Raw genomic sequence first — 26,588 nt, 5'->3', positions numbered from 1 at the left:
TGAGAGACCTAAAGATGAAATAAGATGAGAAGTTCGAAAGGATAATGTTAGATATGTAACAAATGCCACATCATATGCTTCCTATGTTGAACACGTTAGGAGAATTTGCCAAACTGTTACAGGAATACTATGGGGCCCAAGTATTCCACATGGGAGTGTGTACATAGGCAGAATAATGAAAGGCACTTTATAACAAGGGAGGACAGAACCAACTTGGCTCAAAGTCTATTTCTGGACACAGTGAAAACTGGGACACAGTGAGAAGAGACACAGCTCCGTCTTGTTCCCTTGTGGTTGTATGATATTCTGTGTCATGAGCAGTCTAGCAACACTCTAATTATGTCAGAGACTGCTCAGACTGATTTTTTCCACCCTGATCACTATTTTAGGAAAATATCTTTCAGGAGAGGCTCCAGTTCACATCTAGGTATATCGCTTGGTTCTTTTCAGTCAGTACAAAGATGATGACCCACTGAACCAAGCACATCCAAACAGTTAAGTGCATCACAGACTATATTTCTCTTGTGTTTCTGCTTATGCTTATTATATATTAAGCTATAAATATCATTAATTCCTGACATTACACTAATATATATTAATGCTGAATCATTTCCAATGAAATTGTACTTTTGTTTATGTTCAAGTTATATGTGTATTTGCTTTAGAGAAAACAAATATCCTAAAAACAGAAAGTTGAGGGATGTTTTTGGGCAAACGAAAATGTATCTAACACAGTGTAATTGATCACTGACTCAGACTGTCAGAGCTGGTGGATAAAGGTTTTGATTAATCCTTTGGAAGTGTTAAAACTTCCTTACTGTTTGTGAAACGTTGATGGGTTACTTGGGATGCTTCTTCCATGAACAGAGAGAGCACTGATGACCTTCACAGACAGCAGTCATTGGACGAGTGGCAGATGTGACAACATGAATTTTCTTATCTTATCTTTCATATTTTCTTTGGAATGGGAGCATAGTCAATGTAAACAACACCATCATACTACTGAACCATGAGAATGCTTTACTCTTCTAAGATTACTCTCCTAAAGTGAAAAATGGGGTTTAAAGTTTGAAAATGTTACTCTGTTAATTTTATTGTGTTATGTCCTCTCTCTCTCTCTCTCTCTCTCTCTCTCTCTCTCTCTCTCTCTCTCTCTCTCTTTGAAACAGGGTCTCACTATGTAGCTCTAGCTGTTGTGGCAATCACTGTGTATACAAGGCTGAATTCAAACACACAGAGATCTTGCTTCAGCCATCTCATTTCGGGGATTAAAGGTATGCACCACCACATCGAACGTTCTGTTAATTTTAATATTTAGCAAAGTGATAGGCACTTTGTAGATATTTTATAACTTTTTAATTAGATTTAAAAAACATGTTTGGATGGAATCCAGCAAAACTTTTTCCACAGGACAATTCTCTCTCAGTAATTCAAAGTTACTTCAATGCCTGATGTGAGAGCAACATCATAAACACAGGTTCCCGTGGTGAGCAAATCCTAGATTCTCTTGTCTTTCTACAGAATATATATTCTAATTCTTAACAGTCTAATTGCCCATGAGTTTCCAGAGAAAAATACAGTGGATAGATATATAGATAAATACTAACAAAAACTCTGGGATTTTATGTAGAGCTGGATATTCATCTCAGAGTATATTTTGTAAAATGTGTCAGAACATACTGTAGGTTTCCATGTAGATCTCATGTCCTGTCATGAATTTTCAGAGATTTTGCCATCTAAATTTCACCATATGTGTCTTATATATACAGTTAAAATATAAATGGTGTCATGAATGCAATACAAACACTGGAGAGGCTGAGGATGGAGCATAGAAAGGTTGATTCCACCATGAGTTATGCTTTGAGATTGATACAACCTCTCTCTCCCTCCCTCGTTGTCCAGCCTCCGTAGGAAAACTGGGAATTGTAGTTTTGATTTTATCTTACAAAGATGTGTTAAGTGTTTGAACACATAAGAACATACATGATTGCCTCTTATATAATTTAGAACAATTTTGTCATAGTTATTACATGTATTTGAAAATATTTGTATGACATAAATGTTTAAAGGAGCTTTGTGTTCTCATTGTTGCTGCTTAATGGAAGGGCAACATTTAAAATAAAACAGTTCTCATGGGTCAAGATTGCATTGCTGGACAATTGCCCATCACTGGAAATTTCCTACTGCTGTAATCACTGATTTTTATTGGAAAGACAAGAAAGCAGGAAAAAATGATAATTCTGAAGGTTTCCTTGTGGTTTAAGGGAAACTCATGTGTATGTCTCCAATAAATATCATAGTAATCCTCTCACAAAGCTTCCTCTAAAGGGAAGAATGTATGCAAGATTCCAAAGAAAATGGAAACAGCAGAGATACCTAGCAATAAAACAGTTAAAACCTATCCAACTGAGTTGAAGAGTGGATTAGCTGTTAACATGCTAGCTATGAAAAACATGAGAATCTGAATTTGAACCTCTAGCACACATATAAAAAAATCCAGGGATGGTGATCTGCATTTACAATCCAACAATTATGGAGGTAGAGACAGTAAGAGTCCTCAGAACATGCTGGCTAGTTCAGCTTAATTTGAAATTTCTAGGTAAGTGGTGAACTTTTATTTGAAGAAGGTTGCCAATGCCTGTAGCATAGCACTAAAGGTTAACTTGTGGACTCCATAGTTGGTACCCATGTATCCATACAAATTTTCACATCTCAATGTACACACAACACATGTAACCTATTATCAGAGTGAGGAGACACTGGTGTGGAAGAATTGTCTGTATTCTGTCAATCATGTTTTAAATAAACACTGATTGGCCAGGCAGGAAGTATAGGTGGAAAAACCAGACAGGACGTAGGAATGATGCAATGAGAACAGGAGAATTCTGGGAAGGAGGAAGTTGATTCCTCCCAGTCCTGCGCAGGTCACCGAGGAAGCAGGATGTGACCTGCCAGCTGAAAAAGGTACCGAGCCATATGGCAAAAAAATAGATCAGAATAATGTGTTAATATAAGCTACAAGAGCTAATAAGTAGCCTCACCTAAAGGGCCAATCAACTTTATAACTTATAGAGATCTCTGTGTGGTTTTCTTTGGGGCTTGCCAGCTGTGGGATACCGGGCAGGAAAGAAACCCCAATAAGCCGGCCTTCATGTTACAGGACACTGTATTAAATGGAAGAAAATATTTATATTCTGCATTTCTAACATATGGTTAATAATCTAAACATACAAAGAAATAGTAAACTATATAAATAAAAGACAATCACATTCTAGGTAGACGACAGAGCTACATAGACATTTCTCAGAAGAATGTGTGCACATAGCCAACAAATATGTGGAAAAAATGTCCAATATGACTAAATGGAAATACAAAAGTACTATGAGGTAGCTCATGATTTTAGTTAAGAATGGCTTTTCCCAAAACTGAGGAATGAAAAGTCTCAGTGAAGTTGTGGAGAAAAGAGTAATCTTGCCCATGTTGATGGGAATTTAGTACAAGCATAGGACTAGAGGAAACTGCTTTAAGAGAAATCAATTAAGCACAGGATGACAAGTACCACACTCTCTTATTCAGTGTGGAATCTAAAGTTAAGCTGATATAATTAAAGAACTGAAAGGAGGTACCCAGGGACCATGTACAAAGGGATGAAGGGATAGGAGATGCTGGCCAATGGGCTCTGAGTTATCAGTGGATGATTTGGAGATGTTTTGATCTACTACATTCATTTGAGCAACTAAAAATAACAATAATAATATATATTTTATAAACCCAGAAAAAACAGATTGAAGTTGTTTACTCCATACCATAATGAATGCAGAGCAATGTTCAGCCCAATTTTACATCATATAGTACATCCAAATCCATACATTTCTGTACTTTTATGCTTCTATTTATGTTAAAATAAATTTAAATTAAAATAAAATGGAATGCTTTAGTTTTGATTACTCACAAAAGAATAAAAGTAAAGATTTAAAAGTTGCCTTTTGCAAAACCAAAAAAAAAAATATTGACTCCTGTACCAGAAAGCATTTGGAATGCTAAAGTATAGAATGTACTGATTTAAAAATTCCTAGGAACCCATAATTTGGGTGGGTTAATTAAAGTCTCTAAATTTCAGTTTCCTCTACCGTAAACTGACAATAATTAAGGGTTGGTAATAAAAAAGGAAACATAAACATATGTTTAGCACAATATTTAGAGCTTATAAGTCACCGTTTACCAAAGTGGCTCTGTTAGAGTTTTAAATATGGCCCTGAAAACAGAAAACACATTTTTGCATCTCTGATTCTTGTCAACACTGTAGCTGACCTTTAAACTCTTTTGTTCTCCCTTTTAAAATCTTCATTGTAAGAAGCTCTTTTCAATCTGCGTGTCCAGGTTTTTAAAACTGTATAAACTGAAAGGGGTCATATCAAATTAGAAAGGAAGATGGCAGAAGTGTAAACTATTTCATTTCACGTCACTCTCAAAAGAATGAGACGACACTGCCATCATCTACTCAAGCAGCGCTGGTGGAAAGAAGGATGGAATGTGCACAGCCTAGGGTGCTCGTTCTCTGAACATCATACCAAAGAGCATCCAAAGGAACCAACTATTCTGTTGTTCATCTCCAAAACTCAGCAGCTCCTGGGAATAGAACATCATACCAAAGAGCATCCAAAGGAACCAACTATTCTGTTGTTCATCTCCAAAACACAGCAGCTCCTGGGAATAGAACATAAATGCACTGTACATTTAGGAAAGACTGATGAGCATGGGTGAAACCAGTATGGTTACCCCTGCATTTGACACAGATCATAAATAGGCTGTATTTGAAATCTATATCAAACAGGAATAGAAAGGAACACAAAAGCCACGAGTTGAGGGAATAATATAACATTAGATGTCACAGACCCCATCGGGTGTGGACTGATGCTACTTTGCAGTTATTTCTTCATTTTAAAATTATTTACTTGTTTTGTGGATGTGAGTGTATGTATACCATATACAAGTCTGGTAATCTCAGAGGTCAGAAGAGGGCATCAGATTCCTTACAACTGGATTTATGGAAAACTGTTATGAGCTATCATGTAGGTGCTGGGAATCAAAGCCAGGTCATCTGCAAGAGCAGCAAGTGCTCTTAAACACTGATCTCATTCTCCAAACCTACAGTCATTTCTTTACTTTTAATATTAGAAATTCCTGGCTGACAGCTGGACTGTGATTGAAAAAGCAAGGGATAAAACTGGACTCTCTGAACATGGCGAACAATGAGGGCTGATGAGAAGCCAAGAACAATGGCACAAGGTTTTGATCCTACTTCATGTTCTGGCTTTGTGGGAGCCTAGCCAGTTTGGATGTTCACCTTCCTAGACTTGGACTGAGGGGGGAGGACCTTGGACTTTCCACAGGCAGGGAACCCTGACTGCTCTTTGGACTGGAGAGGGAGGGGGAGAGGAGTGGGGGGAGGGGGAGAAGGGTGGGAGGAGGGGGAGGGAAATGGGAGGCTGGGAGGAGGCTGAAACTTTTTTTCCTTTTCTCAATAAAAAAAAAAAAAGAAATTCCTGGCTGAAGTTTTCCACAATTTATTCTTCCAATGTTTGTTAACACCTAGCATTTGGAAGCATCTCAACAGAAGCACCTTTAGAGTAGCTGCAAAACAGTTTTTGTCATAACTTTTTTTATGGGGAAAAACAAAAGTTAGGAACATGGAATGGAACAACATATGTTTATGTACAAATCATGTCTAATTAATAAGTCAAATGCAGTCCTTACCCAGGGAAGGTCAGCTATAGGAATCTCCTCTGATAGCCAATGTGTGGATGCATATGTGCCCAGTATAGAGTAGTGTACTTTAAGTCATCTCTGTATTGGTTATAATTCCAGATACAGCATAAATGCTGTGGCCGTACTTGTCAAATATTATTTAAGGAGTAAGAGGAGAAATCTGCACCTGTTCAGTATAGATGTGATTTTCTGAAATCAGTTTTGTTGTTATATGCACATACAGCAAGGCGACTTTCTAGTAAGTACAGAATGTTACCCACAGATAATTGTGCCTCCTACCCTCCATCAAAATTCCTTTTTGCCACAGTCAGAAACTATCACAGAAACCCACAACTGGCCAAAATATAAAGACAACTGGGTTGTACAGACCTAATCACTGCCTCTGCAGTAGAGCTCCTGTGCCTAAGGCTTGGAGAACACTGAGGAAGAGGGGGCTGGAAGATTGTAGCGGACAGTGGAACAAAATGTCTGCTCCTAGAATAAGAGGGAAGCTTTACCCATGACACTTCAAGAGCAGGGCTGCATAAGCGAGGAGTCAACAGTGGCAATGTTAGCAGAAGAAATGCTAGCATGGAAAGGGGACATCTCAAGGAGTCCAACCCCTAGGAAATGAACTACAGGAAACTAATGACTGCTCAGAAAGGGAGAATTAGTCTTCTTCAGGGATGAGCCCTCTACTACTTGCTTTTCCAATATCAAGTAGTTATACTGAAAATCATGCATTTATAAGAGTCATACTAAAGAAAACTTAGCCAGTTGTAGTTATGTGTAGACACACATACACATACACTCTCTCTCCCCCTTTCTTTCCTTTCTCCCTCTTTCTCTTTTTTTTCACTCAATCACACACACACACACACACACACACACACACACACACACACGGGGGGGGGGATAATGTAACAGCAATAATCAAAGCAAAAGAGGTCATGTATTTAAGAAGAAGGAAGGTGATAAGGGGAGGGGACATGGAAGGGATTGGAGGGAGAATGGAAGGGGAATGTAGCACAGATTCTAATTGGTCTAATTTAGATATTAGGAGGTGAAAGATATTAGGGGGTGAAAGCTAAGAGAGCAGAGAAGCAGTGCAGCCAGCCTTTTACTTCTGTCAATGCTCAGATCAAAGGGGCGATCCTGTCCTCAGACTGCTTTAGACTACAACTCAGACTGCATCCTGGGACAGCACTGAGCTCTTGTCTCCTCCTGCCTTATATTCCTCTCTCTGCCCAGCCTTATCAGTCCTGTCTCCACCTACCTAGTGCTGGGAATAAAGGCATGAGATCCCAAGTTCTGGGATCACCTTTGTGTGAGCTCTGTTTCTCTTTTAGAAAGATTCAATCTTGTGTAGCCCAGGGTAGCCTTGAACTAATAGAGATTCCTCTGTTTCTATTTCCCTAGTACTGGGATTAAAGCTATGTGTTGCCACTGCCTGGTCTCTGGTAACTTAGCTCTGTACTCTGTTCTTCAGGCAAGCTTTATTCATTAAAACACAAACAAAATACCACTACAGGGGAAAACTGAATTGGTGTGGGGTTTCCCTCTGTATGCTGTGATTACCATTGGTTAATAAAGAAAATGCTTTGAGCCTATAGCAGAGCTATAAGGGATCAGAGCTAGGCGGGGAAAACTAAACTCAATGCTGGGAAAAAGAAGGGCAGAGTCAGAGACAAGCCATGGAGCTCCTCCAGAGCTAGATGGGACAGTGATGTGGCAGGAACCCACCATAAACTGAATCCTGAAGAAAGGCAGCTGCATGTATTAGGGTTTGTTTTGTTTTAAAACAGACTTAAAAAACATTCTAAAGTTATTACGTACATGGGAGCTCAGTATGGATTTATCCTATAGGTTCTTTTTACCACATTCCAGGGCTCACAACCTCATCACAGCAACCACTGAGGCTTTGCTTGTGACATCTTTGCTTCATTTTCTCAACTACATGCAAAGTAATATGATTTTTTTCAAACTATATAGGCAAGGGTACCCATTTCTGACGAACTCTGCATTACCTATGAGAGAAAAAAAGAACAGGTAATTTATATCTCATTGTGGTATTTTAGTCAATAGATAAATGCAAGGATCAAGTTGAAAGAAAGGGGAAAAGGCAGAAGAGATGGAGAGGAAGGACAGAGAAAGAAAACATGGAGGGTATTGGAAGAACACTTATTTCCTGAGCATGAAGCCACTCTGAAGAGATCATGAGCTGCAAATTAAACAATTCTTCAGCAAGAATTTTGACAAGGAAATTTCATTAGGGATTTAAATCTCGATGGAAGCTCAAGTTGCTGCATTAAGATATGAAAATTGTGCAAATATTGTTCCTGAGAATGATGTTTGCCGCAGGTCATTGAGTTTCAGTCAATGAAATTTAGAGTGATAAATGTCCTGTTGAAAATAACTAGCAAGGAAAGGTTCCAGGAGAGGGAGAAAAGAGCCCATCAGTTGGAAGCTTAGGCCCTTAAGTCATTTGGAAGAGAAGTGAGACTTGGGTGTTAACTGGCTATGTGACCTTGAGTTAGTGTGTTTTGCATCTCTGCAGTCTAATTTCCACATCCATAAAATGTGAGCAGTTTCCAATGCGCTCCGCACTAGTCTGTGATTGTGAAGATTTAATGAAATAATTCAGTCAAAGCCCTTTGGCACAGTTCCTAGCATGCAGAACATTGAACTGCAGACGCATAATGGTAACAATGAAGATAAGGGAGTGGGCTAGAAATCTACTCGGCGATGGTGTTCTCCATCTCTATGTTATACCAAAATCTCCCATGATGGCTTTACTCAGATGAAAATTATGAGACTTAGAAACTGAATACATGTGCCATGGTGTATATGGGTAAGCAAAAGTTTTATCTAATAAATCTCAGTGTTTTTTTGCAAACATATTATTTTTCCTCATTGGTTGGAGGGTTCTCAGAGTTAAAATCCCATTGTATTGACATAATTTGGTGGATTAACAACTTTGTAGTTACCTAAAAAGGCTGGTGGAATGAATTAATGATCTCAGAAATAAATGCATAATGGATGAATATGTAAAATAATATATGACTCGTGGTCTTATCTATAGATTCTTTTCTTTTTCTTTTTTTTTTTTTTTTTTTTTGGTTTTTCAAGACAAGGTTTCACTATGTAGGTTTGGAGCTTGTCTTGGAACTAGCTCTTGTAGACCAGGCCTGCCTCTGCTTCCCAAGTGCTGGGATTAAAGGCCTGTGCCACCACCGCCTGGCACATCTATAGATTTTTAATGTGTGAAAATCCCTAATTTTGATTTTGACTCTTATAGACATATACATTTTTACAGAAACATTGAGTAACAGGAAAATGAGTTTATATAATTCCATAACCCCAAAATCCCTTGAGCAGAGCACAGTATTTATCTTCTAGCCATATATCTCAGAATGTTCATTTTTGCAGTTCTACGTAATTAAATTTCTGTTTCCTGGTGTCATATGATCGAAACATTTCAGGCATTTGCCAATCTGGAGGAAAACAAGGTATGAGATGTTTCAAAGAGAAGCCTGTTGTGAGTTATGCCTAGGATTTCCTTTCCCACTGCTGCTGCATGAAATAATGATGTGAACTTTAATCTCAGCCATGAAGACTCATGGGGAATTTTTTTTTCTCTGAGAAACACACAGTCACTAATGTGGGTCACATACTTTCAACATCTGCACTGAACAGAAATTCACCTCTGCAACTTGAAAGTGTCTGTCATTATCCTCATTGAATTAAATTTCTGAGTCCAATTGGATCGCAAAATTTGCTTGGGTGCTCTAAAGAGCAATTATTTTACCTACGTTGTATCATATACAAGGCCTTGTCTAGAATTCTGCACTTGATAAATATTTTAAAGCTACATACAAAGTTCTACATTTTTGGAAGAGAAGCTGGTGAGACAGTGGTGGTTATCTGAGATAATCATCAATGAGATAACTTAGTGAGGAAAGTCTCTTGCCACAATGCCTGGCCACCCAACTTCACTCAGCAGGGCTAACATGGTCTAATTGACTTCCTTAGGTTTTCTTATGCCCTCCAGAGGTGCACCGTAGTATAGCATGCATGTGTGTACAGGAATACATATGCATGTGCATGTATGTAAACACACACATACACAGAAGAAAACATATATACTTAATTTGGGAAAATGTATTAAAAAGAAGGAAAGGAGAAAAGTAGGTGAGAAAATGAGAGAAAGAATGAAGAATGAAATACAAGCTAGACACTTAGGAAAACAGCTTTGTGTGGGGCGGAGAAAACAAATTGCCAGGCTCATCTTTTATGTAAGCTTCCCAATGCTCCAAATGTATGTATGTATCCAAGACCAACAAAAGAGCTTTAGACATCAAAAAGCTTCAGCTCAACAAGTCGCCACAACTACAAAATGAAGGAAATACAGACAGACCCCCTAACACCATGATCTTTTGATTAGTTCTAGAGAATAGCACTTCACATTTCACAGAAGAGAGATCTGGACTGTTCTCTAGCCTCTTAGCAACCTTCACACTCCTCAAGGGGAGGTAAGTTTGCAAAGAATGACAAGGTGAATTCCTTGCCAAGATAAAACTCATTTAAGTGAAATTAAAGAAACAACTTCCTTTCTTTAAATAAGTTTCTATTTAGCCAGACAATTTGGCTAGAAATTTATGGGACAAGTTGATACATACAATGCAAAAAGATATTGAAGACATCCAGACATGTTCTTTGTGTTCTAAAACACAGGTGGACTGAGAAGCTAGCTATAGTCAATACAGAATGCTTTCTACAATCCCCATGATTTGTGTTAGATATATAAAACCATAATATTGCTATTACAGTTTAGAAAGGCATGCCATTATCCTCATTGAACTAAATTTTTGAGTCCATCAAAATCTTTCTTTAGTGATGATTCAATTGTAACAGCCGTGGAAAGAGCAAAATAATCACCACAGCCAAAGTAAAATCTTTACTTTTAGCCAAAACTGGTCATTTTCACAAAGAAATTTACCTTTAAATCCATATACCAACTGAAACTAATAACCAACAGTACTTGAGGTTATAAAAAATTGGCCTTCTTTCATGGATTCAAAATAATAATTTTGTTAATATTGTAATCCCTGATATGAAAATAGTGTGGTTAGACAGAAGTTAAGTTTTTACAGTTTGTTTCAAAACATCTTAAGTAATTTCATTACACATATTTTCTTCTTTCAGTAAGGTAAATGTTAATAAGTTCACCATTATCACAAATTACCAGACAAAGTCTCAGAAGCAATATGAAAATGCAGTTTCATAACATTCTTTAGAGAAATGATGAGCTTTTTTCTCTGTAGCCTTCTTTGTGCAAGGGAGTGATATTAGGAGCCAGCCTGGGTCCTAAGACAGGCGGTTGCCTGCAGTTGGTTCTCAGCAGAGCTGCAGGCTAGCTTTAAGGTGAAGGCTAAGTCTCACATGGGAGAGGAACTAGACTGAGTTAATCCCAGTTGTGCTTTGAGCATGGACACCTCCCCACTTTCTAACAGCAGGGTTTAGAGATACAGAAGTGAAACATAACCTTCAGCCGGGTTGAGACCTTTACTCAGGCAAGACCACCTACAACATCCCATTACAGAGAAGAAAAAGGTTTGACCTACTTGGATCCGACAAGATGGAGTCTGTTTTCGGCAGAAATTGATCACAACGGACTCCTTGGTAGCCTTCCTTGCACCTGAGAAAAGGGGATAAATGACAAATGTATGCATGTGGTTGAGAAAGACTTGAGACGTCATCAAGCAGACTTAACACTGACAGTGAGGGGAGAACAGTCTACGTGGCCTTCCGAATTTGACTCAGCCTGTTTCCAACATCCATGGGCAGATTCTAGATTCCAATTTTGCTCAATACAAACAAACACACAAAAACACCCAGAGGAACACAGATCTACAGTTATAGCTGTAAATGCCACACTCAAAGAACAAAGGCACCAACATCTCAGATGCCTCTCTCAGCAGTGTGGATGGTGGTTATCCTATACATCTGGCACCAGGTGCACACTGTGTTATTCAGTACCCTGGGATCTAAATGCATTCAGACACATTTTGCAAGCCTCGTGTTTCTTACAGCACACATTTTATAGCATTATACATCAGTTACAGACTTAGGTTTCCTGTATTGTTTCCTTGTACTTTCTTGGTTTTCTTCCTTGCTGATTTCACTTTTGTGAATTTGGTCCTCTTTCTGTCAGTCACTTCCTTGTCAGAAATATCAACATAGCACCTGGCAGGGTCTGAGGGTCACCTACGTCTTCCTGTTTGCTTCTTTATATTTAGAAAACATATACAAAGGCAACTGTCTTGAGTGAGTACATTGCTGAACTAGGCACACTCTGGAAGCTTTAGTAACGAGGCACATCCAATCCCTGAGTCCTACTTGCTATGCTTGGCTCAATCAATTATGCCTGCTTGACCAGCTCGGACAACTGCAACACATCTACAGCCGGTTCAAACTACAAATGTAACTAAGGCCTCACACACGGTCTGGGTAGAGTCTCTTTACGTGGGAAGGTAGTATTTGCTGGTCTTGGTGAGGCCTTAATCCGTCATGCTTGAACAAAGCAGAGAAGTCACCATTGTCACCTGAGGGATTCTTTCCTACTTACAGAGGGAAAAAATGAGGCTGCTGACATGAAACTCAGGTTTGAAAAACAACCATCTGCTTGTTAGAAATCTACGAAATTGACACAAGTATTCAAAGAGACGGTCCCACAGGCCCTAGCAAGAAGGGCTGTGAGTTCTTCACATGGAGTAGGCTTTGCTTCCTGAGTGTGAGGAAGTATTAGGTGAGGCTTACTGTAACAGGGGTCGCAACACTGAAGGCCCACAGGCCATTTTCTACCTTTCATTTTGAGCTAAGTTGGAATGCCAGGCTCTCTTCAACACCTTTTTAAAACATGGCACCTCCAGATATACTTGGTGATTGTCCCTCATAGTCTAAGAATACAGATTCCTACTATGTGTGTACAGATAGCCCAGAAATTGCAGATGCTTACGAATTTATTTGTGCAAAGCCCTTCTTCACCTCTTTAAAGACAAAATATTTATTGTGCGTGAAATAAAATAGGCGAAATAAATTTTCTAACGGTAAACATTCGGCCAGAGGATACTTAGGGCTGAAACATGTTTGTGACAAATGAGGTAAGGTTCTGTTTCCTGAAAGCTGCCCTGATGCTGCTCTTCACCCTCCTCTAGAACTCTCTGTGCCACGGAGCGGAGCTTCAGTCCTCATTCTCCGTGACTGTGAATCATGTCCTGCACGTGTGATCAGGCACATACACTTTCTAAAGGTGTCATTTCCAGTTCATGCAGGTCTTAAGTACCCTTTAACTGCTCCTATGTTTATTTCATGTGAAAACAGCATCCTGGGAGGAGGGGAGGGAGCTTTTCAATGGAAATACTGTTTATGTTTTGTTTGTTTGCTTGTTTGTTTGCTTTGCTTTATACAGGTTCATTGTTACTTAAAACATATTATTCCATTTGTGTGTGGAAAACAAAATAAAGAGAGAAGTGTGAAATTTTTCCAATCATATATGGATCGACCATCATTCAGAGCCCACCTTAGAGTGTTAGGCCTGGGGGTGGGGGATTAGGAAAATTGTAAAGTGAGTCTTTTCCAGGTGCCTTCACACCTGTGGGCTTCAGATAATAGAGCTAGATGGTGATGTAGCAGCCTTGCTCAGACTAGGGAGCCCAGCACACGCCTCAAAACAGCCACTGATGCAGCCACGCAGCAAGCGCTGCTCTGTTGGGAGAGATGAGCAAGCCACTGCTAATTGGTTCGAGGGTTTGAAAAACAACACATAAATTTCTCATTTAAAAATCACACATACTTTACCTTGCTAAGTTCAGACTTAGCCAAACATGAAGATGGACTATTACCACAGATTGCTGATGAGTTGGTTCTGTGACCGTATTGAAGTGTGTGTGTGTGGGGGGGGGAGCATGTCTTCAAATGCATTTCTATCGCACGAGTGAGTCCGATGGACCTTCTCTTGGGGTGATAACTGACAATACTGTGTGGTTTGCTTCTGTTTCAGTTAGTTTGAAAGATGGCAGGAGTTACTGTTTTGTTTTTGGAAAACACAGTGTAAAGTACAAGAGGGAGATTTATACCCCAGAATATTGATTTCATCTTGTGTGTGGTGTAATGAATGGCATAGAAGAGTGTATGCATAATGTTTAATGGTAAATATGGCTTTCTTTTTAAAAAAAAGTACAAATCTTGTCTTAACTGGCTTAAGAATCTGTTTACTTTGCTGTCTGCTTTTATCTGAAAGTCACTCCGTTCACCAATTCTCTGCATTCCTTTGTCTTTTAGTAACCTGCATCATAGCCACAATATTGAAAAAAAAACACAATATTGTTCTGTCCTTTCACAAGCAAGTTTTGATTCTGCAAACTCAGGCAGGAAACAGCAAGGGTTGACAAAAGGTTTCATGAAGAAAATGAAAGAATTATTACCAACTATGAAATAACCACGAAACAAAGTTGGTTTGCAAGAGCTGAGACATTTTCCTGTAGGCAAAATTAGCCTCAAATTCCCTGTGTTTACTTTGAGCCGAAGGGGTTGTGTCCTTAGAAAACTAACTTCTTAAGTCGCATTGTGCTTTATTTCCCAGAACAAAAAGTCAGAAGCAGGAGGAACACGAGGTGACATTTGAAGCCAAGTAGGGCATGAACTATGATTGTTCCACTGACAATGGTGGACACAGAGTGAGGAGAGGGATGAGGAATCCGCAGTCCTGGCTGCCAGGTCTAGCCAATAGTGAGCCTAACTACCATGTTACACTCATGTTCCCAGAGGGCAAGACTGTTTAACTTCAAATGGAGATGACTGTTCTTCCTCATGTCTTCTCAGATTTGCCTTATTCTCCTTCCCACATGTCCATTTTATCTGAAATAACTGACATCCTTATGGATCATTTCTCTCTTCTTTTCATTACCCCTGAGGAAAAGCCCAGTGGCTGGTTCTAAGGGGAAAAAGATAATCAGTAGCCAAAGGAAGAGCCATCGATACCAGCCATTATCTTTGGCTAGAGTTCAGTACTTGCTTTGTGTGGCATAGTGAAACAGAACTGATCAGTATATCAAGACTGCATATGGAAGGACCTGAAAAAAAAAGACTTTCAAATAGTCCAGTTGGCACTCTTTCACTGTCTCTTGACCGTATAGGCAGAACAGTGAAATGCAATGAGTGTAGAGATTCCTATTTATTGAAGGGGCCAAGCAATACGTGATGGTACAGTGCTCAGTCCTAAATGGGATATGGATAACATGCCATCTAAGTCTTAAGGAACAATTCAGAAACAGGAGCAGAAAGAATGAGAACAAGAAGATAGGGAGAAGGGTAGTGGAGCATGACACAGACGATTCAAAGTGATCTCAGAGCAGATGCTACTCCCTGCATTGGGCCAGAACAAGACTGGCTCTGGCAACAGCCAATAATGGATCAGGGAAGGGATCTCCAAGCCGCTCCCTCCCTGATGAACTATTGGCTATCAATACTCTCATGAGGAGTAGCAGTAACCAGCTTCAATTCTATAACCAAAGGTACGCCATTTGGCTCTAATGATTAGATTCAAATCCATGGTCACAGTACTGGTCCTGATAATAATCCATAGGTCATAAAGCAAAGAGACACATGAATGTTTTGGAGGTTGAAGGGTGGATAACAGGTGTGGGAGGGAGATAAAAAAGAGTAGTGGGTAGAAATAACCAGAATGCAGTATATATATATATATATATATATATATATATATATATATATATATATCATAGAACAAATTTAATTGATAAAAAAGCAGTTTGGCCATGTGTTTATGTTCATCAGGAGCTGTCATCTTTGCTTGGCTTAATGAAATTCTTGCAGCCAACAACCCAAGTACTAACATCATTTCACCTCTTTATTATAGTTCTCCTGCAACAGTTTACCTGTTTGAGTCAATGATTTTTGTAAATTATTGTGGATAAAGCTGAATAGTCCACCCGTGTCATTGAAAGGTATCTAATGTTTCCAGACTTTTACTTTCAACATCTTGATAGAATAGTTTGATTTAACATAAAATATCAGTTACGTGAAATACATTTTGACTTTTTCTTCCTCCTTAATTTTCTCATTTCTTAGTGGAAGGTGTTACTGCTCACTTGACCTGCTCTCTCAGTGTTCTCTGTCTTCTTGCTCAGATATGACTTGATTACATTAACAGATGATCTATCCAGCACATGGTCTTCACAACCCATCTTCCTCATTCACATCACAATTAGTAAAAACATCGGTTTCTATCCTGATGTTTAACTTAGTCTTTGTGTGTGTGTGTGTTTATTTCAAGAGAGGGTTTCTGTGTGTAACATTCTTGGCTGTCCTGGAACTCTCTTTGTAGACCAGGTTAGCTTTGATCTCACAGAGGTCTGTCTGCCTCTGCCTCCTACAGCAGTACTGCTGGGCAGAGAGAACAGGAAAGCCAGCTCTCCAGTTGGAAGCCAGCTAGCCCGACACGGAGGAAGCAGGAAAGCAGGAAGGACAGTCAATCTTAGATGAAATAGCAAGCCTCAGGGCAACACATAGATTAATAGAAATGGATTGGGAGAAAAAAAACTAACTAGAAACAACCTAAGCTAAGTCCAAGCATTGATAACTAATAATAAATCTCTGTGTCATGATTTGGGGCTTGTGGTCCAAGAAAGCCTGCTATACCTTACAGATGAATCTTACAAACGCATTTTCTCAACTAAGTCTTCTGTTCTGATGACTCTGGCTTGTATCAAATTGACATAAAACCAGCTAGTACAAATACTTTAAACCATATTGAAAGAATTTGCTTTATCTTTTGGGACATTACAGATAAATATTGTGTAACTGTGTACATCACTGAAGTACATTGTATTGGGTGGAATCAGCTAAGAGCAAACAGCTGAATCCTATCCAATATGGCTCATTCGTTTAACTTAAAAAGTTGAATTCAGAAACAGAGCAGAAAGGAACTTAGGACTGGGCATCCAATGTTGATGACACTTCTTAATGGCAGACTAACTGGATTAAAAACAAAATCTAAAGTTAAAACCAATTAACCGACCAAACACAAACAAAAGATTGATTCAAGTAATGTGAGGTGAATGGCCCAGCATAAACGAGGAAGATATGGAGAAGTCACAATTCCAAAAGCTGCTTGTTCTAAATGACAAATGTGGTGGGTGGACCAGAAATTTTTTTCCCTATGGATATTCAGCCTAGAGTCATTGGCTAAAAATCATTAATGGGTTTAGAACAAATTCATGTCCCCAGCCAGTCTTCAGCGGAAACTAGAATGTAGGTTTGACCATGGAGAGTATTGTGACATTGATTAAAGTGTAAGCTTTCTTTAGCTGAACTGAGAATTTAATTAAGCGGTCTTATTTTAAAATGAACACTAATTAAGACAGCAAGATCTGTAAGTTAACTACTTGGCATTAATGTTATCTACTGATTAGCTATGGGTACAGACTTTCTACAACACTTTTGACTATAAAAGGAAGAATATAGAGCTGAATTTGTGTAAATTTTAGTGTAGTAGCTACCTTCTATAATGCCGAGATTTACCACCAAGTTCCTGCAATACCTTATCAATTTACAGGCTTCCCAACATGTTATCATGGACATGGCTGATGAAAAAGTCTCTTCTAAGATCATTGATATTTCTAATAAAACTGTATCCAAAATCTAAAAATAAAAAGCAACAATAACAACAACATAAACCTAGGACTTGTTTTATAATTTATCCTTTTTTGCAAAATTAGGATATGAAAATTAATTCCTTAATGTAACACAGCTAGGATTTCACATGCAAGTTTTTGTCTTCTACTTTGATGCAGGAAATAGATTACATCCAGTCACCAAGAGACAAAGGAGATAGAGACAGCAGAAAGGCATACTGAAGGAACACGATAGAAGACGAGTGGTTATGAAACCCTGAGATCTTCTTCACCAGACAGCATGTATAGCAGCTGCTGGGCCAGGTACAACATTTGCTGACACTGCCAGCAAACCAGTGGGCACTTACCCAGATGCTGTCATTCTCCCTGTGAATACGCAGTCTTTCTGAGAGAGTCGTTGCTGAGGTATGGTCACATTAGTCTTAAGGAACATTTAGTCTTTTTTGTTGTTGTTGTTTGTCGAGACAGTGTTTCTCTGTAGCTTTGGAGCCTGTCCTGGAACTAGCTCTTGTAGACGAGGCTGGCCCTGAACTCACAGAGATGCACCTGCTCTGCCTCCCGAGTGCTGGGATTAAAGGCGTGCGCCACCACCGCCCAGCTACATTTAATCTTTGATATTGTTGTCTGACACTACTTGTTCTTAACTTCCACTTTTCCCTTAATACCTCAGTCACAAAACTAAAACATTTGTAATGTAGAATGAGGTCATCAGACAATTTAGGATAATGTATAATTTAGTACAAAGATAGGCTAACCAACACTTTCCACTTTAGCTTTGATATTTTTTAATCACATTTGAAATTATAATAAAAAAATGTACCTAAGATCAGCCTACTAGCCTGGTGGAATATGGTGGGGTCTCTCTGTGAATTGTAGATTCTCCCCCTTGTAATCTGGATCTTACTCTTAAAGCTATATTCTTACATGAATAAGATTACTCTTATGATGGTCTTTGACCTTGGTGGTCTCCTAATGGCTCTCTACTTTCAGGTTCTATTATTAGGAGCAAATGAGGTTTAGGGGAGAGGCACAATTCTGACCAATATAGATAACAAGGTGCAAAACTGATATCCAGAGAACAGTCAAGGCCACAATTTGAATTCCCCTAGACACAGGGTATCCATTTAAAATAAAAAAAAAATACTAGTTTAATTTATATTTTAGATAAAGAGGATTACTTTTGAGTGTATTACAATGTAATATGTGGGGTATAAAATAAAATTTTATTCATTGTTTCCATGAAGTCCCAGCCTAACTTTGCTTATTGAGGTTTATTTACTAACTCAGGAAAACTTACACGGGAGAAAAATCACCCAGAGAAAATTGACAGAATCACCTAGATTTAAGCTAAGGTATATCATTGTTACCGTAACTATTATGTCAGAATTCTGATATGTTTTAGCACCCTTGCAATGTTGGTTTGCTCTTTCTTATTGCATCCTTGTATAAACTATATAATGCATTCAGTGAACTGACACAGTCCAGCTACAAATCCAGTGCTGCCTCTTCAACAGTCTGAGCACTGACAGGCTTCTTTACCAAGAGGTGATATTCAACTGAAGTAATGTTCTTTGCAATTGCCAGAGTGCAGGTGTCCATCTTGACTGGATTGCCAACTGTAGAAGGAGCTGCAGGCAGCATTCCCGCCCGGCTCCTGGCCGCCTGACTAGCTTATGCCCTGAAATTATTACACGGAAATGTATTCTTTTAAACACTGCCTGGCCCATTAGTTTCAGCTTCTTCTTGGCTAACTCTCACATCTTGACTAACACATTTCTAATCATCTGTGTAGCACCAGTCTTACCGGGAAAGATTCAGCATGTCTGACCTAGCGGCTTGCTCCATCGTATCTTGGGCTGGAGCTTCATTGCATCTGGCCCAGAGAGGAGAGGCATGGCATGGAGTCTGCCTCACTTCCCTTCTTCCCAGCATTTTGTTCTGTTTACTCCGCCTCCCAATTTTTTTGTCCTATCAAGGGCCAAGGCAGTTTCTTTATTAACTAATGAAATCATTTCAAAACAAAAGACTCCCACATCAACCAACATACTTTGAATAGCATCAAAATAAACTGGAAGAGATCCCAGGCAGCAGCCACACTGAGATGCAAGGTTAAAAGGATAGATGTCTTCCTGCTTCTTCAGCTCACTTTACTTTGATCGTTTTTAATACCCATGTGCTCTTAAATTTGAAAAGCGGTGTGTGCAAGCCTGTCACAAAGGGCAATGATTGCCAACAATCAATGATCATGATCAGACAGAAGAAGAGACCCATGTGAGGAGCTATGGTATACTTTCGGGAATACAGTGTTGAAGCCTGAGATGGTGAGAGAGATCAAGGAAGTCATCTTGTTTTCTATCTGTGCTGCGTGGGTGAGTCCCTGAAGCAAGACACTATACAGCTTGATAAGGAAGAATCAGGAAAAAAAATAAAAGAATAAATCTGAGAGATAATTCTTATTTTAAGGGTGTCCTTATGATTTGCATAATAAAGGAGAAGGACAGTTCATTAACAAAGGAACTGATAAACCACCCAGAGCCTGTTTTAAAAGAAGTGATAATAATTAGTGTCTCCATGAAAAAGGGGGCCAAGTAGCCACACAGTGTCAACAAATCCGTTTGAGAACATCACAGAGCATGCTGTGAATAGCCACAGAGCCTTCTGATTTAATTAAAGCAGGAAAAAAAAAAATAAAGACTTTTCCAGTTTACATGTCCAGATCATAGAAAGAGTTCTACAGGAAATGTAAATTGTTTTCTAACACCATCTTAGGAGCCTCTATAGTTACAGAGCCCCAGTTCTACAGCACAATTTCCCATTTCTCCCAGGATATTGTCCAATGAGCTGACAAGGACCAGCATATCTGAAGGCTAGAGGAAGTGGGCAGCTTTGATCAGAATCGACAGGCATAGATCTCCCTTGGGTGATAAATGATTCACTGCTGAGGAAAAAGGGATGCAATCTTTCATTATGTATGACATTCGTCAGCAAGAGGAAGCTTTGGCCTGAATGGAGAATGATTTCATATTAGATCCCCTCATGTAGCCAAGATTAAACTGAGTTTAAAGCAAATCCCCGCCCTAAAAAAAAAAAAGTATGGCGCAGGCTCTTAAGTTTAAATGGATGCTCAGTTAAACATAATCATTAAAAGTTTGAAAACCTGTTAGGAAGAACCCAGATAGCTGTATGACTAGACCAATGTTGGTTTTATATTAAGCTCCATTTCTTGATCATGTTATTTTTCACACTAAAATGTTGTTAAAACAAACTTGGAAACTAATAATAATCACCTAAGTAGAGAAAAGAGGGAAGAGACATGGGGTGGGGTAACTGACTTACTGAGAAAGTCGGTACTCTATCTAGACTAGACAAACCAAGACACAGATGCCATGTGTTACTTGGAGATATGAAACAACTAAAGAGGAAACTCTCCAATGAAAATTATGTGATAATCTTTCCTGTGCCTGGGGAGAGGTTACAGGGAGGAGGTAGGCCTAGGGATTTGGAGAGTAGCCCATGGTTGGCTGCTCTCCCTCAGAAAAACTTCCACATGCTGTCTGCTTTAGGTTGGGCAAACCTGAGCTTCACGGGATTCTCCATCTCCCACTAGGAATGCTGAGATTAAAACTTGGCATACTGCTGTGTTAGGCTTTTCTGTATGTCCTGGAAATCTGAAGTCAGGGTGTGAGCTTAGTGGGGCAAGAACTTTACCCACAGGCAATATTTGTGTTTTTCCAGTTTAAAAATATGTTTATTGGTGATGCCACACAGGATGTGGAAGACAGTTTAGGTTTGGAATATAATCTAGGTTCTTTAATGTGCTGATTATATCAAACAGGGTTATTTTCATCAGACTTTCTATAAATGAAATACCCAATATTATATGGTGCACAGACATACCTGTATATACACATAGACAAAACCAAAACCAAACCCTCCTAATTAAATCAGATGCATATGTGATTTTATACCCAATGCATATATTTTCTGGAGAAGAAATCATCAAAAGCACCTCTCTAACTGACACTTTGTATAGCAGAGAAAGATTTGAAAATGGGGACCTAGATAGTACAGAAAGGGGCGCAAGTAGTAGAACAGGGTCCACAACCCATGTGTTCTTTCCAAATTTAGGGTTCTGTCTGAGATTTCATGATTTCTCTTAAAAATCAAAGACATTCCTAAATTAATATGCCACATCCAGTGCCAGACTTTTCCAAATCATTCCGAGGAAACATTCCTTTGTAGAGAGGCCAGTGTGATCTAACCAGCTGCAGCCCAATTCCGTCTCTTCCTCCACCTTCACATCAAAGTCAAGGGTAACAGGGGTGATGATATCAAAGCTACTGACTTGGAACAAGACAATGAAAAAATATTGTTCTAAATCTGAATGTCTTTACAACATGGGCAAATCACACACAAACACATACACTCATACACATACACTCATACTTACACGTACACTCATACTTACACATACACTCATACTTACACATACACTCATACTTACACATATACATACTTACACATATACATACAGACATATACATACACATACACATATACATACTTACACATATACATACAGACATACACAAACATACACAAACATACACAAACGCACACACAGATACACAGACACAGATACACACACATACACATACATACACACACATATACACAACATAGAAACACAGACGTACATACAGACACACCCATAAAACACAGACACACACACATATCTCTATCTATCTATCTCTATCTATCTATCTATCTATCTATCATCTATCTATCTGTCATCTATCTATCATCTATCTATCTATCTATCTATCTATCTATCTATCTATCTATCTATCTATCTACCTATCAAGAAATAGCACAATCCACACAGTGAGTAGGGCCAGCTAAGTGGATTTCAGAAGGATATTTGATTAGTTGCCTTACTATTACTGCGATAAACACCATGACAAGAGTAACTTAAGGAAGAAAGAGTTAGATTTAGCTTACAGTCACAGAGGATAAGAGTTCATGGTGGCAGAGCAGGAGTGTGGCAGCGGGAACAGGTAGCTGAGGACTCACATCTTGAACAAGGACAAAGTCAGCCACCAGTGATGTTCTTCCTCTAACAAAGCCACACTTCCTAGACCTCAACAAACACTGCCAGCAACTAGAAACAAAGCATTCACCTGCTCAAGCCTGTGGGAGACATTTCTCCTTCACACCACTGCAGTACTTAACTGGACTGCTGGCAAGCTAAAACGAAAGTGCTGAGGATGAGTTATGACTTGAAATCACTAAAATTGCCTGTGATTACTTTATATTAATATTAAGCATGAAGGGTAACACCTGATGCGCCTTTTTGTGTTTGTCTTAGAATCCATTGGCTGGAAAGTGCTTTCGGAAAGTACTTCATCTTCTAGCACAACAGCTAAAGTAAGGACCAATTTCCCTGCAGGCCTACATCAAGCATCTAGGTGCTAAGTGCTTACTCAAGTGAGATGAAGGAACTCTCAAGGCGGCTGATGATGAAAAGGAGGGACCTCTACAACCATTTCATCGGGAGGATGCTGGGGTAGAGAGAAACTCACTTCAATGCCCTAGGATACAAGGAAATCATGTGTACAAAGACACATTAATGTCCAAGTTGAACCAACACCCGGGGCTGTATTTCACCATTTCTTAAAGCTCTTGACCATCCCTAAGTATTAAATATATTCTTTAGTTTGGTGTTCTATGAACTACTTTTAGAAAGGGATGACCTAATGTTTTATACTTATTGTATATATAACAAAAAATGAAACTACACTTTAATGATATACTCATGTAGTAATATGGAGCGGCGGGGCTGCGTCCCCGGCACCCAGCCGCCCCCACGGCTAGCTTTACCCGAAATAATTACACAGACACTGTATTCTTTTAATCACTGCTTGGCCCTTAGCTCTAGCCCTTACTGGCTAATTCTGATATCCCAATCGACCCATCTCTAATAATCTGTGAGCACCGGTCTTACCAGGAAAATTCTAGGTCAGCTTCATCGCGTGTGTGATTGGGCATGGCGTCTCTCTCTGAGGTGTCTGCTCCCGAGAGGAGAGCTGTCGAGTCTGACCTCACTTCCTCTTCCTCCCAGCGTTTTGTTCTGTTTACTCCTCCCACCTATCTCCTAACCAATGAGAGCCAAGTAGTTTCTTTTTATTTAACCAATGACCTTCCTCCATCATACTCATTGTCACTTCATGCTGTAATTTAAGAGTTTGAAATTGCTAAAAGTAAAACAGACATGATATTCAATAAATCTTCGAACTTAATATGTTAAAATAGTCCAACCTCTTAAAACATATAATCAATTAAAATTAAACATGCTAATCAACTTGCATCTGTAGTTGAATACAAAAACACTGTTGACTCAAGAAAATGCAATAAAGCCTATGGCACAGGTAAATAATGGTAAGAAACTCAGTAGAGAGTAAAAAATTAGCGTAGAATTAAGTTGCTTTTATCTAATATAAAAGGTTGAGAGAGAGAGAGAGAGAGAGAGAGAGAGAGAGAGAGAGAGAGAGAGAGAGAGAAACAGAATGAGAGAGTACTTGTAAGCAAGCAGATCTGCCAAAAAGGAGGTTTCTCTTTACTAGCTGCTAGAGGAGATGAACCACAAACACAGAAAATGAATTGGAGAGACAAAGCATTCAGATTTAGTGCTTTCTATTGGTTGAAGACCCTGGTCAACAGAACATTGATAAAAAGTATTTTCCTCAGATAGAAGGCTAGTCTGAATACAGGCTACAGAAGTAAGAACAAACAGGTAATTTGGGAGCTGTATTGGCCAAACATTCCACATGGTCCATGTTTGTATGTTGACATAGACATTTAGATTTATAGTTTTTCTTCACTGTCAGTATAACACTGGCTATGGAACTCTTTGTTAACACTACAATATGGGTGTCCTTAAGTCCCTTCTATAAACAGTATAGGACCTGCATATGAACTACATAGTGTTACATAAATAGTTATATTGCATAATTTAGGGGGAAATAGGAAAACAGTATGAACATGTTCAAGAAGATGTATTCTTTCTTCCAATTGTTGTCTATTAAAACTTAGCTTGATCCAGGGAGGAAATGATTGACGTGGTGGTCCAACAATGCAATATATAATGCAATATAAACACGCACACATGGTCTTATAACATCAGTACCAAAGTCATTTTCTCCATTTAGTTTAAGGCAACAGGTCTCAAGTGTTTCTCTCTTTCTCTCCCTCCCCCACCGTGTGTGCATGCATGCATGTCTGCATGCGTGTGTGTGTGTGAGTGTGTGTATGTGTAAGCTATAGTAAAAATCATCTTTACCTTAGTCTCACTGTAGATTTTTAGTAATCTTTCCAACCTATATCATGTGCTCTTTTACCATAGATGTTCTCCGTGGCCCATGATTAAACTCACAGGCACACACACATGCTTTCATGCACTGCTCACTGAATCTTTGAGCAACGATTTTACCTGTGAGATGCTGTTTACTCTTTTGCCAATGAGGCCAGTCAAGTCCTGGCCTAGCACATTATAGAGTCCTGCCTACCAATTACTTGAAGCGCCTATATTCTTTTGCAGATGAAAAGCTGTTGTATTCTCATCCTCTTCCTTGGCTTCAAATAAGAAAGTTACATCATATAAAAATTTCTGGGGGATTCATTATCAGCTCTCTATCTATAAAAATCTGCAGAACAATTCTGATTACAACTTTAATGACCTACTCTGAAAACTTCCCAAGGCTGTATCATAATTAGTTCAGTTTATAATTAGTACATGAAAACAAAAAAAAAATTGTTAGAAGTAAATAAGATGAGACTGAGTCTCCTAGAGGTAATTATATCCTTTGCTATACAAAAAGGAGAAGTTACGTTTATCAAGTGCTTTCTATTTTTCAGATTCTAAGCTAGATACGACACAATTGGCTACACATTCCAATCAGCAGTCTTGGATTTATTGTTTGTTTTTTTTTTGTGTGTGTGTGTGTGTGACTGGCTCTTTCTTTTACTCCTTATCTTCTCCTTTCCTTCTATTTATTCTGTCTGCAGCCAACCCTGCCTATCTTTTCCTTGTCTTGCTATTGGCTGTTCAGTTCTTTATTTGACCAATCAGGTGTTTTAGACAGGCACAGTAATACAGCTTCACAGAGTTAAACAAATATAACATAAATAATGTGACACATATTTACATCATTAAACAAATGATCCACAGCATAAACAAATGTAATATATCTTTAACTAATATTCTACAACAATTAGTAGCTCTTCTTTCTAAGAAAAAAATGAGCAGGAAATGAACAATAGTGGAGAAAAGATCATGAGGGTGGCTTTGTCCTTGGTGTATACAATGTGTCTTGAACAGGTGAATTTGTAGATATCAGTCTTTCTAGAGACACAGAAAATAAGTTATTCAGAGGAACTTGGTGGTGACTTGGAAAAAAGAGAACCTGGGCAAGGTATCCTTGAAAGGAAAGGCTGTGTAGTGTCAGTCATCACAAAGTGACTGTTGACCTTGAAACAGTAAGTTTGGTCTTATATTGTGCGGCTTTTGACATACATAAAGACCTTCAGGTGCACAGTTAAGGAAGGGTCTGTGACGCTGTCTTTAAAGACAACCTTTTCTTAGTTTCTTTTCAGATATGCACCAGTGAACTTGGATGACATCATGGAAGCAGAAGGTACCAACATTCTTAATTGCTTAAATATAAGATTCCTTACTGTGAAATGCCACGATGGAGAATGAGGTCATGCAGCACAACCTCAGGTTTTAGGATGAAGACAAGCAACCTTCCATTTTTCCAAGATGCTTTTCTTCACTTTTGTCTTTCCGTCATTTGGTCTTTCTGCGAATGCTCTGAGAAGGGTGTGTCCTTTGTCGGCCTGCATTACCCAATGAAGCAACTGGCAAAGGATGAGTTCTAATCAAGAGCCACATGGCTGCATATGAAGAGTTCCTTTTCACTGATTAAATAGAAACCACTTTCTTTAATTAAAACAAATGATTCTTAAAATATTTTAGTATTGTGTATCTACAGCATAGGGATCAAAGCATTCAAATTTCCTATTACAGGATAATTTATATTGGCAACCAGACCACCGGTTGTTCTTTAT

General features: G+C 38.9%; 1 protein-coding gene across 9 annotated transcripts in view; it reads right to left on the bottom strand.

Annotated features, from left to right (window-relative positions):
* Nrg3 (neuregulin 3) overlaps positions 1 to 26,588 on the bottom strand; it is a 977,464-nt gene that overhangs the window by 214,745 nt on the left and 736,131 nt on the right. For all 9 annotated transcript variants that reach the window (XM_075988670.1, XM_075988676.1, XM_075988671.1 and 6 more), the window contains exon 3: positions 11,373 to 11,446. In XM_075988670.1, coding sequence (XP_075844785.1) covers positions 11,373 to 11,446 — 74 coding nt within the window. The remainder of the gene's footprint in view (positions 1 to 11,372; positions 11,447 to 26,588) is intronic.

This window comes from Microtus pennsylvanicus, chromosome 10 (genome assembly GCF_037038515.1).
Source record: "Microtus pennsylvanicus isolate mMicPen1 chromosome 10, mMicPen1.hap1, whole genome shotgun sequence".
In the NCBI taxonomy this organism is placed as follows: domain Eukaryota; kingdom Metazoa; phylum Chordata; class Mammalia; order Rodentia; family Cricetidae; genus Microtus; species Microtus pennsylvanicus.
This window is presented reverse-complemented; position numbering and strand designations above follow the sequence as displayed.